This window comes from Terrapene carolina, unplaced genomic scaffold (genome assembly GCF_002925995.2).
Source record: "Terrapene carolina triunguis isolate 2854851 unplaced genomic scaffold, T_m_triunguis-2.0 Scaffold95, whole genome shotgun sequence".
Classification (NCBI taxonomy): Eukaryota; Metazoa; Chordata; order Testudines; family Emydidae; genus Terrapene; species Terrapene triunguis.
In genome coordinates, this window is record NW_020664446.1 from 44,083,179 (window position 1) to 44,102,118 (window position 18,940).

An 18,940-nucleotide genomic window follows, 5' to 3' on the forward strand; every position below is an offset into this window, starting at 1 on the left:
CGTGCCCTGTCAATCTCCTGAGGTGGCATAGAACCAGCACACCTTTCATGGTGTATTTGATCATTTATTTCTTATTTTCCTGTTCTGGATATGTTGGTGCTTGTCTATTGGTACAACCGTTAAAAGTCATACAGGATTATAGAGTTTTTCAGCTAGTTAAAACTTAAGATATTTTAGTTTCCTGCAAAAAGTGGGACAGGATTCTACTGTTAATCAGGTCTTAAACAAAAATTAAATCATCAGAAGGACTCAGTGAAAAAGTTTAGTCAAGCAAGTCCATTTATTGAGCCTCTAAGAGGTCTCTGTTTTAACTGCAACAAAAGTCACTTCGCAACATACAAAATAAATACAGGACACAATTATGATAAGGCTCTTTTCCATATGGATAATCTTGGGAGCATGGGTTAGAAAGACTAAAATCCTGTCTAGTAGACAGAATGCATGCCTAAAGCCTGATTCTTAGAAAAGGTTTCTAGGACCAGTCAAGCTACCCAAAAGGTTCCCTTAAAAGAAACATCTGAAGTACAACACTACATTTAGAAATTGAATTATGTACTGGAGGAAGAAAGTAAGGCAGGAAGGGCTTGTATTTACATAAAGAGCATGCAATACAGATCATCAAATGGACATTCATTTTACATTTAGAGTTTATACTGTTAGCATGGGTGAGGAACTAAACTAGACAGTTCTCAATTTTAAAAAGGTTCTATGGTGCCTACCATAATTGGATCTTATAGCTGCAGACATCTGACTGCTAAGGGCAACAACAAGGTATGGAAACTGTCCCAAAGTATGTTTGACAGAGATCATTTTAATATTGCACATTTCCATTCATTGAAGACAAGGGTTTAACTGAACGGAGACAGTTTGGCTTTTAGCCTCTCCATTCTTGTTGGAAGCAGACCGACCATTTCTTTACTGAGTTCTAGTTCAGTTTCTATGGCCTGGACAGCTTCTGGATGCTTCTCACAATAGTCTACTAGAAATGTGTAATATTCCAATGAGGTCTGCATATTCTCCAGTTGTTTCTTGCCATCAGAAGTAATAAGCTTGCCATATAATCGTGCAATGTGAAATTTGGCCACCATTGCAGGGCGAAGAACATCATCCTCAAGTTTTTCAGGAAATATCTTATCTGGGTTCCTCAAAGAATCTAAGAAGAGTTCATAGTACTTGACTGCTAACTGAGCCAGAGAATTAATTTTTTTTATAGTATGAGAGTCGAGTTCCTCTAGCCTGTTACCAATAGCTACCTTTAAATCCATCATCTCATAATAGGTGTCCGCTAATTCAAACTGAAGCTGCCTACTTATCAGCAGGTAATACTGTGGATTCAAATCCACATACATGGGCTCCAGCATATCTATTCTACGCTTGTGCATCTTGCAGCGTCTCTCATAATCTTCTTCAAAGAAAGCAAGCACCTTAAACAAGGCACTGTGGTCCTGAACAATTTCAATATGGTCAGTAACATAGCCATCAAACTGAAAGAACTCTTTTGCTTCATGAACATAATTCTGACCCACTAGGAAGACTTCTCTGGCTTCTTGAAAATCTAAAGGACATATACAGCTCACTTTCTCTTCTGTGGCTAATATAGAGTCACATAGATCACTGGTTCCAAAGAGGACAGCTTTCTTCCTGCCCTTCTCTTTTTCATCTTCCTCTTTTTTCCTTTGGACTTTAAGTTCTGATTGCCTGTCTGGATCCAACTCTCCGATATTATCCTAAAAATGACAGAGCATGTTAGTTTAAAATACATGTGGCTACAGAGAATAATATGCATTGAAGCTGCTTTTAATTACAGTCCTCAATGCAAACAGAAGTTTGCAACAGCAAGACAAGAGAGTGGGCATGCTAACATATTAAAACTTATGCTCACTAAACAAATTATGATCTTAACTCTGTAGTGCATGAGATTTATTTAACATGGATATTTTAGAAGTATGTCTCCACCCCACGGGGTTTTTGTATCCAGACAGACATTGGAGCTGGAGCCCTTTAAGGCCTCAATTCAACGAAGTACTTTCAGCACCTTCTTAATGGGCACTGTATAGTCCCATTGGAAGTCAATGGAACTATTTGAATGCTTAAGTGCTGAATAAGGATCACATTACCCACATGCTTACACTTCGTTCTTGCCTACAATACAAAGTTTTGTCGGCAAAAGTTATGCCGCTTTAATTAAAGCGCTTTAAATAAAACCGCTGTTGCATGTCCACACTAACTCCTTATGTCGGCAGAGCACATCCACACTAACAGCTCTTACATCAACAGAGAGCAGTGCACAGTGGGTAGCTATCCCACAGTGCAATTGGCTGCAGGGTGTTTTGGGAAGGGTCTGCAATGACTCATGGGGCAGGTACAGCATCACATGATGCATGTTTCTCAATCCCATCCTTCCAGTGGCATCCTAGTAGATTGTTAGCCGCTTTTTCAACTGAAGTGCGTGGGGGGAGGGAGAGGAGAGTGGTGTGTCTGGGGCAGGGGAGACAGCAGGCTGACCGACCTATCCTAAGGCATGGGGGGGGGGGGGAGGGGAGAAGAGAGAAACACCTCTTCCACGTCAGCCCTTGGCTCTGCTCAGCACAGTACTCTCTCCCGAAGCAGCCCACTCTGCCTGCCTGCAGTTCTGTGATTCCCTCCGAGTTCTCCCACAGCCTCCGCAGCTGCTGGGAGCAGCATCCTGAGCAGCTCTGTGAGCTCTACATGCTGAGGAATGTCAAAGCAGCACAGCAGTCCCTTTTCCCCAACCTCACCCCCCCTTCCCCCCAGCAGCAGTCTGCCTGCCACGGTGTTCCTAGTGCAGAGCAGACAGGAGCATTCCACGTTAATGATTTGCTCTTTGTTCCCCAAAGGGAGCAGCCCGCTCAGCTGTCAGATACTTCCCCAGAGCTTTGAAAGGGGAGGGGCACATGCCTGCAGGGCAGCAGAGATCAAAACAGTGAGCAGAGCAGTCAGGGCAGGCATTGTGATATAATGGTGGAAGCCAGTTATGTGGACAAAACAAACAGCAGTGTCTACTCTGTCGCTTTAACTCTGCCGCAAAAAGCTTTAGTCCTCTTGTTAAGGTGGTTTTGTTTTGCCACCAAAAGTAGCTTTTTAGTGTGTATGCCCTCCCGTTTTGTCAGCAAAAGGCAGCTTTTGCCAAAACAAAAACAAAAACAAAAACAAAAACTTTGCAGTGTAGACAAGGCCTCAAACAAATACTTGTGTGCTCTGCTGAATTAAAGCCTAAGAATGGGGCTTTGTGGGCGAAGATCAGGGAGACTTGTGAAGTTGCTATGTTCCATTAATCACCCGGCAGGGCTAAGCAAAGAGCTTGTTTCTGATCCAGTCTCCAGACTTACTAGTAATAGAACAGCTTTATTCAAGGGTTAGCAGTTTTTAGAATATGTACAGCCTAGAGTTCAAATATTTGTCTCTTGATTACTGGCTGTGCAACTATGCATCCTTAATGACTGGTAGTGAAGTTATTCCTGTTATTTATAAACGAAGTTTTTGTTGATTCTGTTCACAATTGTTTAAAAGTAATCGTTGATTACCTCAAGTGATTTACGAGCACTCTGCAAAAGAGTCAAGCAGTACTTAATCCAACATCTTGCAATTTCAGCTTTTCTCTGTCGAAGATCCTGTTGGTCTTGTTCTGTTTCATCTGAGAAATACACATATCAAATAAAAGCAGGGGAGAAGTGAAGTATTCCAGCTCAAATGTTACATTAAATGAAAGAACGATCATTTACGTTGATCAGGATATTTTTCTGTCTTTCCCTTATAGTTTTAAGAGTGCAAAGGTTGTAATCCCTAACCCTAGCAGACTCAGAAGATGGATTACTGTGGCTCTATCAAGTATTGCCTTTAAAAAACAGTTTAGATATGTAACAGGAAGACCACCTGGTCTTGGAGTTTTTCCAGAGTATAACAAACAGATTTGTTTTCTGTTCTAAAGTGAGAGCCCATCTGCCCTTCAAAAACAACTGTAACAGCAAAGCTGCTCTCTAGAATGATTAACACACTGTTTGCTCTTGCAACAGCCCTAAGAATTATAGTGAAATAGAGAGTGTCAAATTGAGGAAGTAGAGTCCGTGGCCAATCAAAAGTATAGGAACAGGAAGACTTGCTAGCCCACAAACTCTTACGCTCTCCTCCTCTCCCCAAGTTCCCCACCACAGTCACAATTTGCAACACTGTTGACGTCTCAACACAGGCACCAAAGATTGAACGGACGTTAAAACTGAACTATCCAATCACCTCTAGGGGAAGTGGAGACAAATTAGTGGGCCAGTGTGGGGAAGCTTCAACTGCTGACACCGCCATTCTTGTTCTCTGGATACAAAGGATGCTTCAGTCTCCAGTGCTGTTAAATTGGTACCTTTCACAGGCACTACATTCACTTTTTTTTTTTTTGGGGGGGGGGGGGGGGGGGGGAGGGGGGTAGGGACGGGCACGGCAGGAAAGAGTTGGAGAAGGAGAATTCTCAATAGCCTCAAAGTGACCTCCATTTGTTCATTAGTTTAAGAATCCCTGCACTGTACACAGCGGATGGTTTTGGCTTTGTTTTACTAACAACAGAATTTAGATATGTTCCATTCACATGCTTGCGGGTGTCTGTTCTTTAAGCAGGTGTTCTTATTAGCAAGTACTAAGGTGAAGTAACTCTAGACCTTTACTGACCAATCCAGCCTTTTCTCCTTTAAAAGAGATTTGATGAATTACAGCTATTTCATATGCAGAAGTGTGACACATCACTGACTGATAAAGCTCCTACCTTGAAAATCTGAGTGAGTGGAACTTATTCCCATGTTTTAGATCCCAGAATTTTCCATATGATGATTTTCATAGTACAGTGGCTCAGGATATAAAACTTAAGAGGAAGGGAGGAGAAAAAAAAGAAAAAAAAAAAAAACCAGAAGCAATTCCCAGCATGCTGTAATAAATATCACTTTGCACTTATATAGCATCTTCCATCCAATGATCTCAAGTCATTAGTCTCCTCATCTATGTGACAGAAGTATCATTATTCCTATTTAACAGATGAGAAACTGAGGCACAGGGAGGTTAAGCAATTTGCCCAAAGTCACACAGGAAGATTTTGGCAGAGTTGGAAAGAGGACCCTTGTCTCTAAACTCTCAGTCCTGTACTGGATGTAGAGACCATCACTAACCATATACTTCTCTGTTATGATGTAATCGTGTTTATTACAGTAGTGACTAAGGGACAGCCAAGAAAAGGGCCCCCACTGTGCTCGGTTCTGTACAGAGTAGACAACGACCCTTGCCCTGAAGAGCATACTATCTAAATAAACAAGACAGACATAGGGTGGACTCCTCGTTTTTTTAGGGTGGAGGAAAGGGTCTGACACACAAGCAAAGTGAACAGCATGATGGCAGCAAACATCATGTTAGTTCCACCATTATATATATATTTTTTTGAGGGGGAAGGTTTAGTTTGGAGGAGATAAGCAAGAAGGGAAGGGGGAAAAGAAGGTAAGATGTCAAGTGTGGAATGAAGCTCAGGTGAAGAGACTGAGGGTGGGAGTGAGAGTCAATCAGCACAGAGCAGAGGAAGTCCAGTCACAACTGTAGAGTTCTCAATGTCCAAAGATTCCTTCTTTGGTTCCTACCAGATGGAGTCTCCTCTCTGCAACCCACAGGACAGTAGGAGAGATGCAGGCCCCACAGCTGTGAACATGTGGCCTCCCCTGCACAGTTCTGGGTACTGCAAGATTCTGGGAGGGAAAGGTGGCTCTGGCTGGGTCCCATTTTACCCCTCCCCGCCACAGTGCAGCAGTTCCAGCTTTGGCTGCTTCTACTCCTACCAGCTAGAGTCTCTGGGTGGCTTTCTTGGTGAAAGCATACCACATTTCTGACCCCAATGTCCCCTAGTCATCCAGACAGTAACAGTCAAGTGACCATGGCAATCTAGATGCGTGAATTCACAGCTGTCAAATATTTCATATTTATTCCAAGACGTCTTGACAGACCTCTACAATTAGTACAACCCAATATTTTGTAAAGTCTTAGGTTTCCTTATCTAAAATGGCTCTTGCACAGCCTGCCTCCTAAAAATGTAGCTAAATTGGCTAGATGAGATATAATGGGTGACTCTATATAGGTTTTTGTCCATTTTCAAGTTTCCAAAAAATGTCGTAAGTGATGACATTTATACATTGTGCAACCCAGCTGACTGAACTCTGGTTAAAGGAAGTTTGGCAGTGTTCCCTTCAGCTGCATTTTACCCTTGAATAACAATGCCAATTGGATTTAAGGGGACAACATTCCAATTAGCATGAACCCTTTAAAACTAGCTAACATTCGCTGCAGCAACGGCAGGCTAGGGGAATCCAAAAAATGCAGCCCTTTTGAATGCTAGCACAATCTGCCATGAGTCTAAAGCCTCATTTATCTGAAGCTTTCAGTTGTCCAAGACTTTGAAATGCCCAGGGCTGTGCTGCAGATGTGGAAACCAAAGCTTACTGTTTTACAGGAAGTAATGGGAGAGGTAGGATGTTTCAAGTAGCACAGCTATAGTCATAGGACCATGACCCCTCAGAAGTATGGCTGTCTCTTTAGGAGGGTACGTTCTTTTCCACTTGATTTTGTTAATTTAAGAGTTATTTCATTACACCAATACGAAGTTAGTCAAGGATGATGACAACTTCATAAGTACCATTTAATGAGATTGCATCACGTCAAGTGACAAATTGTAGGGTGTTTTACATGGAACTGCTTTTATGCTGAAGTCTTCATTTTAAGCCTATTCTTAGGAAATGTCTTCTCGCATAAGATTCGTTTAACAGTTTTCATTTAGGGATTGCTCTAAACAGATTATACACTGTATTGTAAATGTGAGAGCCAGAATTTAATTAAAAAAAAATTAAGGGTGAGAAATATCCCCCCATACTCCTGAAAACATCTGGGTGGAGCTGTTCAAATTTTAGACCTGCCCCAATGTTTTTCCCCATCCTCCTGGCAACTTCTAACATCTGTCAATTTTACAAAACACAACCCACTAAAGTATCACCTGACTCTGGTGAAATTCCTGAATAAGCAGCAATAAGTATCTGAGCTTTTCTCAAGGTATTTACATGTACCAAATCTTAAGAACTGTTGTGCGTACAACTTAAAATCTTGGTTTAATAGTAGTACTGGTATAAGGAAAGATAATTAATTCTCTTAAAAGGAACTGGAACTACTATTAGAGCTCCCAACTGAGGAGCACAAGAGCATTTAACATCCATACTAACAATGCTTATTTCAAAGCTACTTGATTGAAGCTAACTACCATTAAAACAAAAACACAAAGCTTACTGTCCTCTGAAGAAGGAACCTGTCCAGCTTGGCTAAAGATGACATTGGCAGCTGCTAAACAGTGTCGAGACTCCATAAAGCATTGCTGTGGGGGAGAGAAAGAGCAGTGTTCCATCATAGGTACAAAACAGCCAATGAGCTGCTACTTTAGACTTAACTAAGTCCCTCAATTTGTATAGTTAGGACATGTGAAGATGGGGAAATTGCAGAATTGAGAGATCCAGGGGCATTTTCCTTTGGACACTAGAAAATATAGGTGTAATACGGTGCAATTTGAAAGGAAAGATGATTTTTTACATCTACTATGGAATATAGCACCTTCCCACCAAGTATCTCTGCTTCCACATATCCCATCTCAACCAACAACCCCCACAGAGATAGTCACTGCCTTTTATAGCAGGACCAAAGCACGAACATTATAAATTCTTTCCATGCTGCTCTGACTTATGCTACTGTCACTTCCTGAGGTGTGTGGTAAACACTGTGTTGTGGGGCATAACACAGCCCTGAGCTGAACATAAACTGAGTATACACTATGAGTCAGATTCTGATTCCCTTACTCTCACATTGAGTAGTACTTTACTTCATGGTTAATTCCTTCAATTTATCTCCTCAAAAGGTACAGGAGTGAAAAGTTACTGCTGAAACTCTATCCTTAACTAAGTGGTATTGCAGAAGTCTCCAAAGCACCAAACTGTTTTACAGAACACAAGAGAATTTGAGTTGTCTTGAGTATGAAAGGTCTCAAAAACAGAAGTACGTCACAAAGCAGTGAGTTGTTTAGTGACAGTGCAGAGACTTTGGAGGCAAACACAACATCCATTATATGATTAATTCTAGTGCTCTCACAACCTTCAACAAATTTTGTGCACATGCTAAAATATCCAAGAACAATTACTTAAAGTGTGCAGTGTAAGACTCAAACCTGAATTTTTTGCTTTGGCTAGATAAGAACTAAGTACTAGTAGTAGGTAGTTTAAAAATAATTATTTTCCCTTATGTTTCACCTTAAAAAAAAAAAAAACCCTCATAAGCACATCACAAACCATCATTATTATGAATTATTTGTACTACCGGGCCCACTTGTGCTTTAGTTCTTAAGTTTATCCCCTGCTCACTTTTGGCAACATGCTACCATAGGAAGTGGAACCACTGCACTCCCTTAAGACAGATGTTTGACATCTGAGGACTATGTGTGTGTTTAAAGGAGGGCATTTTAAAATCCAGTAGGTCCCATATCTCGATGAGCTACTGGAACGGCAACTCTGACTTTGTAGTTACTTTTTATGATTGCAGATTAATAAGTCATAACAATAGCAGAGAACATTTAAATGGTTACCTTAGTGAGATAATATTGTGACAAGGTAGCAGCATTCAGAGCCCATTCTACTGGATAGTAGCCGCTGTACTCAAGCTGTCGTTTAAGGGTGGTATGGCAATACTGGGCAGCCTTTTCAATCATTTCCAGGTGTTGGTAGACTTGAGCCAGATAATACAATGTATGGGTATAGGCCTTTTCAAATCTGGGAAGACAATTTGGGTCTTACTTTAGATTTATTTTTAAAAACAGCCATCACACACTCGTTTCAAATGTATGCTCTAGTCAGCACCCACCTTTTTGATCTTTCTTGATCTGTAAGTTTTTCTTCTTCAGCCATGAAGTGTTCGTTGGGATCAAGAGGAGGGTTCCCATTCTGAAAAAGAATAAGCAGTATATCCAATACACAAACTATAATTTATTTGGTGATATTGTGCTCCCTCTGCTGGCTGCAGTGTGAAACACACAATGTAAGACCATAAAGACTGGTGAGCATTTGCAGTTTTTCAATCCCAAATTCAACGCTAGACTGTTGATTTTCCACAGAACTTCTGAATGTTGCATTTAATGTGATTTCCTGAAGTCCATGAGATGTTTTTAGAAAAAAGGCAAACAGTATGCCTCACTTTTTCTACTGTGTTATAAAACTGCTTTTCTCATATACAACTACAGTGTATTTTTTAGAATATTACATTGCGACAAACTAATTTACTCTGGATTCATATTGATCTCATGAGAAGTTATTAAATATGTCTACAAATATCAAATAAAGAATTCATTTACCAAGATACACTACCAGCACACACACAAGTATCCTTCACAATATTTCCTGCAGTATAGGCATAGAAAATGCCTAGCAGACCCTATCGTGAGGTCTGATCCTGTTAGCATTTACACATGTGAGTAGCTTTAATCAGGAGCAGTCACACAGAAGTCAATGAACTACTTTGTGAGAGCAATGTCACTCATGTGTGAAAGCATAACATTGTCCCTAGAGAGATTACGGGTTCACTCCCCATGAACAATCTCAGGCCAGTCCACACACTGTTTTTGAAATGGTAAAACTATTTTGGCTAGGAATTATTTTTTTTAAATCAAAATAGTTATACTGGTACAAGTCATGGTGTGGATATAAGGGTGCCTTATTCCAATATATCTTGTTCCCCTTCCCATATGGGAAAATCTGTACTGGTCTAAAGCACCTTTATGCTGATATTGTGTCCATACTAGAGGAGGGTGTATCACTTTATATTATACCAGTATACTTAAAGCACTACAGCATTTGTGTTTAGACAAGCCTTAGAAGCATGAGTCTCTACTGCTTAAACTACAGCACATCAGCCCGTTAACATGGGAGGCAACAGACTCAAAAATCTCTGTATGTGGTCTAGCCACTAGAAGGGAATAAAGAACACACTCCCCAGGGGCCAGGAAAGCTTGAGATCCACAGCATATCAAATCCCCATATGGCATGCCATTTCTAACAAGGTGCAGTTCACAGCATTTGCTATTTCAGGTCCCTACTGTCATCTATACAAGGACAAGAAAGAGGCAAAGAGTGAAAGGATACCACACAAATCTAGCTGCATGACCACAGGTAAAGTGCAATTCATTTTAAAGAAAAGCTCCATTGATGTATCAATTTCAGTTTATTAGGTTCAACAGAGAACAACAAAACATTCATTCCAAAGAGACACCATGCTTCCTGAAGAGACTGAACCAAAGAGGAAAGCATCTCTCTTCCACCAGTTTTCAAAGGGGGAAGTCATAGCTTTGAGTACTGATTTAGATGGATTTAAAGATATATTTAGGATGTGTGGGAAGTAAATGTAGTTTTGTTCTACATTAACTAGTTTTTGTTCACTCTCTTTATGGAGATGATTTCTGGGGTTTATACAATGGTCCTGTATACAGCATCTTACCATTGTGTCCGTTCCACCTTGCTGTAAGACAGCTGTCAGACACAGTTATAGCTAGCACGATTGGGCCATACCATGCCAACACAGTTTATGGCACAACTTTGTCTGTCTGCACCTAACTTGCTTCATAGCTATGTATGTGCCTGCTTTTTATGAAAATTCTGTACACCTACCCAATAGTACCTCAACTGCTGGTGGCACAGGCTGAGGACTGTAGATATTTTTCCAAGATGGCTTCCTCATATCACTTACCATTCTGGAAGTTTTTAAGCATGCCAATATATTAGCTAGTCACGTGTTACATGACATTATGAGCATTTTCAACACTGAGGGTACGTCTACACTACCCACCGGATCGGCGGGTAGTGATCAATCTATCGGGGATCGATTTATCATGTCTCGTCTAGATGCAATAAATTGATCCCCGAACACGCTCCCCGTCAACTCTGGAACTCCAACACTGCGAGAGGCGGAAGTGGAGTCGACGGGGGAACGGCGGCCATCGATCCTGCACCGCGAGGTCGCGAAGTCGATCTAAGATACGCAACTTCAGCTACGAGAATAGCGTAGCTGAAGTCGACATATCTTAGATCGATCCCCCCCCAGCGTAGACCAGGCCTGAGATCAGTTTAGCAGTGCAACTTGCTGTACTAGTGTACATAGTAGTTTACAAGCTTATTGCTTGATCACTTCAAAAATGAACAGCAGATAAATGTTCCTGTAATAACAGTACTTAGCTCTACATGGATTTTTCATCCATCTCTCTCAAGGGAGGATAAATATCACTACCCTCCTGTTACAGGTGCGGAAACTGAGACACAAAGAGGCAAAACAACTTACCTAAGGTCTCCACAGCTCAGTGGAAGAGCTGGAACTAGAATCCAAATCTCCAGATGCAAAGCTCAGTACCTTATTTGTTGGGCCACATGGTCTCTGCCAAGCTAAGAGAATAATGTCAAGAGGCAGGAACTTCTGTAACAGGCTTTATTTGTCTACATTCTCAAGACGTCCCATGAGGCAGAGGGAATCTGGATCAAGCTCATGATATTAACATAGAACAGGATTGACACATTCAAGTAATTCTGTTCTTTACACTTAGAATAAAACTGAAGACGTGGCCAGAATGGAACTCTCTCTGTGGCAATCCACCTACCTCCCTCTGCCTCCTGGACAGAGACTGCAGAGAAAGATGGAGCAGCTCAGAGAAACATTCTTCATGAGAAGTGGGGTAGGGGCTGGGAGAAGGCGTAATATAGCTACCCTTTCCCCCCACAAATTGGGGGGGGGGGGATGGCACAGCGCAATAGGCTTGTGCCTTTGCTTGCTTCTTTATTAAAACAACCCTGAAAGGTGTGTGTACACACTTATATACTGCTGGTCTTTAATTCAGGTTCTGTCTAGCCTGGAAAAAGGATGGTGATTGAAGAACTAATGAAGTGATGACATCACAAGACTGCAAAAGCTAAATAACCCAGGGAGGAAAGGATTTTTAGAGTCAATTTGTTTCATCAATGCTTTTTTTTGGTTACGCTTGTTTAGGATCAATAACTAACTTTTTTAAATAAAAATTATTTATTAAAGATTCCCACCAGTTCAACTGAGGTGCAAGAGCTCATAATACATTCCCTCAGAGACTCCCAACAAGTTCTTCAGCAAACTCCAGGAGATCAGAGGTGACATTTCTGAAGTTTAAAAAGTTACAGGACTATCTGCACTGGCTCTTTCCGGTCTCTGAGTGCTCCCTTCAGATCTCAGGCCTCATACCTTTACCTATGCTGGATGGAGTTCCAGGATTCTCCCACTCTTAGACCAGGCCCCAGTACCCTTTGAATCAACCGTGGTAAGCGAGCAGGTCCAACTGGTCTCAGCACCTGTGGTTCTTCTCTTTGGGAGTCTGATCAGTGATGTAAATAGCAACCAAAGCATTGTTTATTTTGCTGTAGGAACAAAGCATTTTAAGACAGATGTGTGTAGAGTGTTTGTTATCTTACTTAAAAAGCCCTACCATCCTGTGATGGTGACCTAGGCAGGCCTAGCTTCTTCAGACATCCCAGCAGGGTTCCCATGTCTCTGTCTCACTCCTCTGAATAATTATTTTTAATCCTGCCAGGTCTCCTTTGTTCTTGTGAGTTCCTGGGCTTTTTGCCTTATTGGCCAGAACTAGTTAAGCTGTCTGAAGCCAGGATACAGAATCTTAAAACTCCAATTCTGTCACAAGAAACTTGAAAGCTTTCAAACCTTTTTTACACCTCATAAAGCAGCAAAAAGTGAATAAACTTGATTTTAAAAGTTCTTTGTACGTTATTTTTAATATTCAAATCTCAGATCCTACCAATCAGGCAGTAAATCCACAACTGCACAGACCTTCTCAAAATTTAAATGCATGTTAAAACTAATCCCACAAAACAATCTTCCCAAACTGACTATTATTCCAGCTTTCCATCTCAATTCAGTCTTTTCAGAGAAACATTGGAAGAGCTCCATGGAGTTAAAAGAAGAACAAAACGGTAATCCAGTTTCTAACATCAGAGATAGAACCAACCTCTGCTTCAGGATCATGCTTATGGTCAAAACCTTGAATTACTCCTGGGGGAATTCTGCACCACTGCGCATGGGGTCCAGACCTTCCATACCCAGATACTCCTGCCGAGCCTCACCCCATACACCCAGAACCCCTCCAGCACTCCATACCTCAACCCCTTCATTTGGAGCCCCCCGAACCCAGACCCCCTGCCTCCAGACCCCCATCCCTGCACCCTAGACCACCCCCCACTGAGCTCACTACATCCCCGCACCTGAAACCCCACCCCCAAGCCTGTGCATGCAGATCCCCCCACACCTAGACCTCCCACTGAGTTGCGGGCACCCAGATTGTCCCACACAGAACCCTCTCACCACACATCTGGATGCCCCCATACTGAGCCCCTTCACACTTGGATCCTGCCTGGCTGAGCCTTCCTGCCCCACACCTGGTGTGCCTAGCACAGAGGAGCAGGGCCCCAGGGTGTTTCTGGGACAGGCCCAGGCCTTGTGCTGTGTCAGGGTCGGGTGCAGCCTCACCGCTGAATCCGTGTCCCAGGGGTGGGGAGGCTGCAGAGTGATCTCCCACCAGCCAATGGTCTGTGCTCCCTATTGCACTGCTGGAGCCTCCACATTTATTTATTGACAAATAAAACATGCAGAATTTTAAACAATTGTGTGCAGAATTTAATTTTTTGGTGCAGAATGCCCTCAGGAGTATTGAATACAGGTTGTCATGTACACAGCATCAATGCCAGAAATGAGTGTCCGGTATTAACTAGGAGACATTTTGTAAAAGTTCAGTCCTCACAAAGACAGAGAGGTCAAAAATGTGTAAATACCAAACTGTAATTGGAGGGATTTCCCCACCTACCAGTGCATTGAATTGCAGTGTACTATGGTTTTCTTCAAAGTCACAAAAGGTGAATTATTAATGCAGAAAGCGGTCTTTGAGGCAATCACAATGTATAAATAGCTCTGCCAAGAGCATAACAAAAGCCCTGTTGTGCCACTGCTATCACACAGCAGAGTCAACAACTCAGGCCTTGTCTACACTGCCACTTTACAGCGCGGCAACTTTTTCAGTCAGGGGTGTGAAAAAACACACCCCAGAGCGCTGCAAGTTTCAGCGCTGTAACGTGGCAGCGTGGACAGTGTTCCCAGTGCTGGTAGCTACTCCCCTCGTGTAGGTGGGTTTTTTTAATAGTGCTGGGAGAGCTCTCTCCCAGTGCTGGTGCCATGACTACACAGCCACATTAAAGCACTGTCACGGCAGCGCTTTAACAGTGAAGACATGCCCTTAGATTGTTTAATATGCATAAGGAGTTTGGTCATTAACAAGACTGCCTGAGACACACAAGAACCTTTCTGAAAGAAAGCTAAATGCATGCAGCACTATAAATTGTCACAGCAAATCGATGCAGACAGTTCAGGAGTATTTAAGATTAACCCTTTTCCTTGTTAACTAAAAGAAATGGTTTGAAGTCTCTCATGGCTCTGCAGTACTATCAGTATGAAGTTAAGTAGAGTTAGTGGAAGCTAGATTCCAGCTGGTTTTAATTCTGGCTAAAAAACTTCCAGCATTGATTATTTTACTTATTTTAGTATTTAAGCAGAGTTCATTTGCTGATTATTAAACCAGCATTGAAACTATCATGAATCACAGATCTCAGTTCCTCGTAGTGCTAGCAACACACATTATGTCACTTTTCAGAAGCACAGTAGCTGCCAGCAGGAAGCTCAGAAATTCATGCTTCACGAAGATGTTTTTCAGAAAAAAATATTCACTATGTATACTTAACAAGAAATGCCTCTGCATGTGAAGGCTTAAAAATGATGTTCTTCTGCCAGATGCAGTCTTCAGGAAAATGGCCATCTTTTATCGTCTACAGCACTCAGCATAATCCCCAGTGCTGACTAGCATCTCTAGGTGCTGCCATAACACAAATAAATAATAGTGCAGTGCATGTGTAAAATAAGCTGTTAACAGTACCTCTTTCATGTACTGATTATACAACGCCTCTGCAGATTCCAAGTAAGTCTGTGCTGTTTTAATTTCACCTCTTTCAGACCACAGGATACCCAAATTGTTCTATAAATGTAAAAGGAAGAAAGGGGAAAAAGGGAAAAAGAAAAAAAAAGAAGTTATTTTCCAGTATTTCCCATTCTCAACAACAAAGTTCTCTAAACACAACCAAATTCCACCACAACACACACAGCCTATTTGAGTCAATGGGAGTTACTGCCTTTGGAGAAAAAGGATTGTACTTGGCCCATAGTTCTTACCTTGAGTTGTTTAAAGATGCCTTATCACACTATAGCAAACATGAAAATAAAGACCCAAACATATAAAAACATGTAATTTTCAGGTGTATGTTTAAACAGATACTCTCTCTCTCTCTCTCATAGTTCTGTTTCTGATTCACCCTGCAATTAAGTCATAGCATCAGTGTGGTCATAAAAATGACCAGGAAGTTAGAAATTCAGTATTATGACTTCAAGGCTGGATAAAATAGGATGAGAAGTTGAGCTAGGAAAGAGCAGATGATGTTTAAATAAGCATCTTCATTGATAGGCAAAGGTGGCAAGAAAAGTTAAGAAGTAGAAGTTAAGGGATGGGTATTTTAGACCTAAAACACAATTCACATGGCAACATTTCTTACATTGCTTCTGGAGGCTCTCCAATTTCAAAGAGCTTCTCCAAGTGTATCATTAAGAATATAGCATTCATAAACATTCCAAGTTGGACACACACTAATTTAGTTTCTATATTTGCTCATTTGAAAAGGCAAGTCTTAATATATAACTAAAGAGGGGTAAAAGTGGAATTCTATCAAGTTGCCTCTGCAGCTGGCCCACTCAAATTAGCCTTCTTTTAGGAGCATCAGACTGTGTGGTGCTCATGAAGAGAAACACTAAGTCCATGGGACTGGATGTACAGTGTAACAGGCAAAATCAGACAGCAATCATCTCGTACGGCCCTATGCAGAAGGGCACAAATCAGAGACAGGGCCATAGGAATTGACTTGATAAAAGGAACTCTGTACCAGTGCTTCCACAATAGAGGTCAGTACAAAGAAAGCATATAAAGCACTTAAAAAAAAAGCCAATTCTGTAGATTATTGCTTGTACTGCAGTATTTACGTTGTCTTCCTTTAAATGTCCAAGGTTTGTTACAGCCTGTGAGATTGTGTTAGACACCACGATTTCTAGTTGTGTTATTTTGCATACATTGTCCAATGCTAGGAACAAGAGCATCATCTGGCAACAGAACTTCTAATAGCATTGGAAACAGCTCTGGATATAGCAAAAAAGAGAGGTCTGAAACAGCAGGAAAAAAGACAGTGTATCCAGAAGATAGCACCTGTCTGTTACAAACAAGCAACATTTACAAAAGTCAAGTCAGAAGCAGAGCTGAATCCTTGGCCTAAGGCAATAAAAATTAAAAAACTCTGGCATGATGTAAACTTGTGTAGTTGTGACCCTTTTAGTTACTGGTGGGACACTAACCCATTTTGAATGGTTTCTGAATAAGCCTGTAACTTTTAAATGACAGGTTTATAGTGTTGAGTATGACCCCAAGTTGTCACACTGGAAGACAGTGACCACACGCAAATGCAACCTTGAAAATTTCAGGTAACCCACTTGACTACAAGTAGTCATTTTTTCTGACTGGTATGTAGTCTCTCTCCATTATCCCCTATTACGGGGTGCCCAACCTGTGGCTCCAGAGCCGCATGCGGCTCTTCAGAGGTTAATATGCAGCTCCTTACCTAGGCACTGATTCCAGGGCTGGAGCTATAGATGCTAACTTTCCAATGTGCTGGAGGTGCTCACTGCTCAACCCCCTGCTCTGCCCCCATTCCACAAGAGTTTTTTTGGTTTTTTTTTTTAAGGTCAGGCTTGACAAAGCCCTGGCTGGGATTAGTCCTGCTTTGAGCAGGGGGTTGGACTAGATGATCTCCTGAGGTCCCTTCCAACCCTGATATTCTATGAATCCATTCCTTCCCCCAACACCCCTGCCTTGCCGTGCCCTCGCTCCTTGCCCCTCCCCCACATAGCCTCCTGCTCACATGAAACAGCTGATGGGGGGGAGGTCTGCCAGCAGGCAGGAAGCACTAGGGAGTGGATGGGGGGCAGCTGATGTATTTCTTTGGCAATGTACATTGGTAAATTTGGCTCCTTCTCAGGCTGGCCACCCCTGCCCTATTATAATAATACTGCAAGGCTTCACAAGGAGACAGTTATTATTAGGTTGTCTGTTATGGTTAGATCAGCTAACTGTTGTAAGGACATCTGAACAGTCGTTATGTTTAAGACATCTTCTTTTAAGACTGCTTCTTTTAGGCGATGTAAAAATTGAGTAAAGACTGGAACATCTCTGAGAACGTACATGTATTTGGTAACTATTCTGAAGGGAATATACAGAGGAGAATGAAATTATTGTAAGGAAATTAACAGTATTTGCAAAACTCTACTCACTCGGGTAGGGTAATATACCTAAGGTATTATATTACCCTAACGTTAAAGAGCAGGCAAACAGATTAACTGCAACAATAAATTCTCATCACAATTTTGCAATGCAACTTTATATTTTCAAAGCACTGTTTAAATATTAACTAGCATAGCCCTAAGATTGCAGCATTTCAATAGCTCATATCGCCACTTACACTGTTAATCCTAAGCATCACAAATAAAACGGGCCCAGATCTGGAAAGGTTTATATGCTACGCTGCCTAAGGTCAGGAACACCTCAACTGTGCAAATGGGGTATCTACGCAAACCTACTTCAAGTCCCAAATAGTACGATGCTCCATATCGATTGGAGACTCCCCCCATCCAGAATCACACTCCGACCACCCGGAGTCTAGAGCGAGTCCGCCCCCCGCTGCCCAGAGGTGCTGGCCGCCGTCCACGGCGAGACAAGTCACCACAGTGGGACCCAGAGGGCAACTCAGTCAAACCCTCGCCCGCCAGGAGAATCAAGCCAGGGCCTGCCATCCGCCTACGGGCGCCCACTCGCCTCGAGCCGCGGCAGAAGCTCATCGGCACGGCCCGTCCCGGGGCGCCCAGGGCTGCGGCCGCTCCCTACCTGGGCCTGGATGTAGAGGGAGACGCAGTCCCGGGAGAGGCGGTGGCGCTCCAGCAGCCGGGTGCACTTCAGCAGGTGCTCCTCGCCGGCAGAGAGCTCCTCGGTCTCGGTGTGATTCACCCCCAGCTCGTACTCCACCACGGCCAGCCGCACGGCCCGCAGCGCCGCCGCCTCCCCCGCGGGGGCGCCCTCGGCCTCGGCCGCCTCCTCCGAGCCCAGCAGCTGCCGGATCTCCTCCAGCAGCTCCCGGGCGCCGTACTTGGAGCGGTAGGGCTCGTTCTCCGGGTCCTTCTTGGACTCCACGTTGGAGAGACTCAGCGAGCTGCGGAACTTCTCACAGAGCGAGGCCCAGCCGGCGGGCGCTGCCATCTTCCTCGCCGGGCCCAACGCCACCCGCAACTGCGACCCGCCGCCGGCTCGGCTCGGCGTTTTACAGCGGACACGTGACACTCAGCGAGCAATCAGGACGCTAGGGGCGTCTGCCCTCTACTGTCATGACGCCCGACCCTACCGTTCGGCTCGTACCACGCCCCACCCTCAGTACAGGCGGCGCGCTTTCGCCGAGCGCCCGCGCCTCGTTCTCAGAGCCGCAGGGCGCTCAGTGCCCAACCTGTGCCCGCCTCAGGGGCAGCCTAGCACAGGGCCAGGGACACGTGAATAAACAGATGCCAAATATGCCTGGATCGTCACATTACCACAGCCCCAGCTCTGCGCAAAACACGCCCATGAAGTGCTCCGGGGCACTGGCTCTTAACCTTCCCAGACTTCGCTAGGCCTCTT

General features: G+C 43.1%; 1 protein-coding gene across 1 annotated transcript; it reads right to left on the reverse strand.

Annotated features, from left to right (window-relative positions):
* Positions 1 to 261: 261 nt before the first annotated feature.
* KIF1BP (KIF1 binding protein) lies at positions 262 to 18,584 on the reverse strand. Its single transcript, XM_024198118.2, has 7 exons — positions 18,161 to 18,584; positions 15,062 to 15,160; positions 8,926 to 9,005; positions 8,651 to 8,834; positions 7,312 to 7,396; positions 3,546 to 3,655; positions 262 to 1,727 (listed from the first exon to the last, which is right to left on the reverse strand). Exons 1-7 carry the CDS (start codon positions 18,527 to 18,529, stop codon positions 849 to 851), a joined length of 1,806 nt encoding a protein of 601 aa, XP_024053886.1. The 5' UTR covers positions 18,530 to 18,584; the 3' UTR covers positions 262 to 848.
* Positions 18,585 to 18,940: the final 356 nt, after the last annotated feature.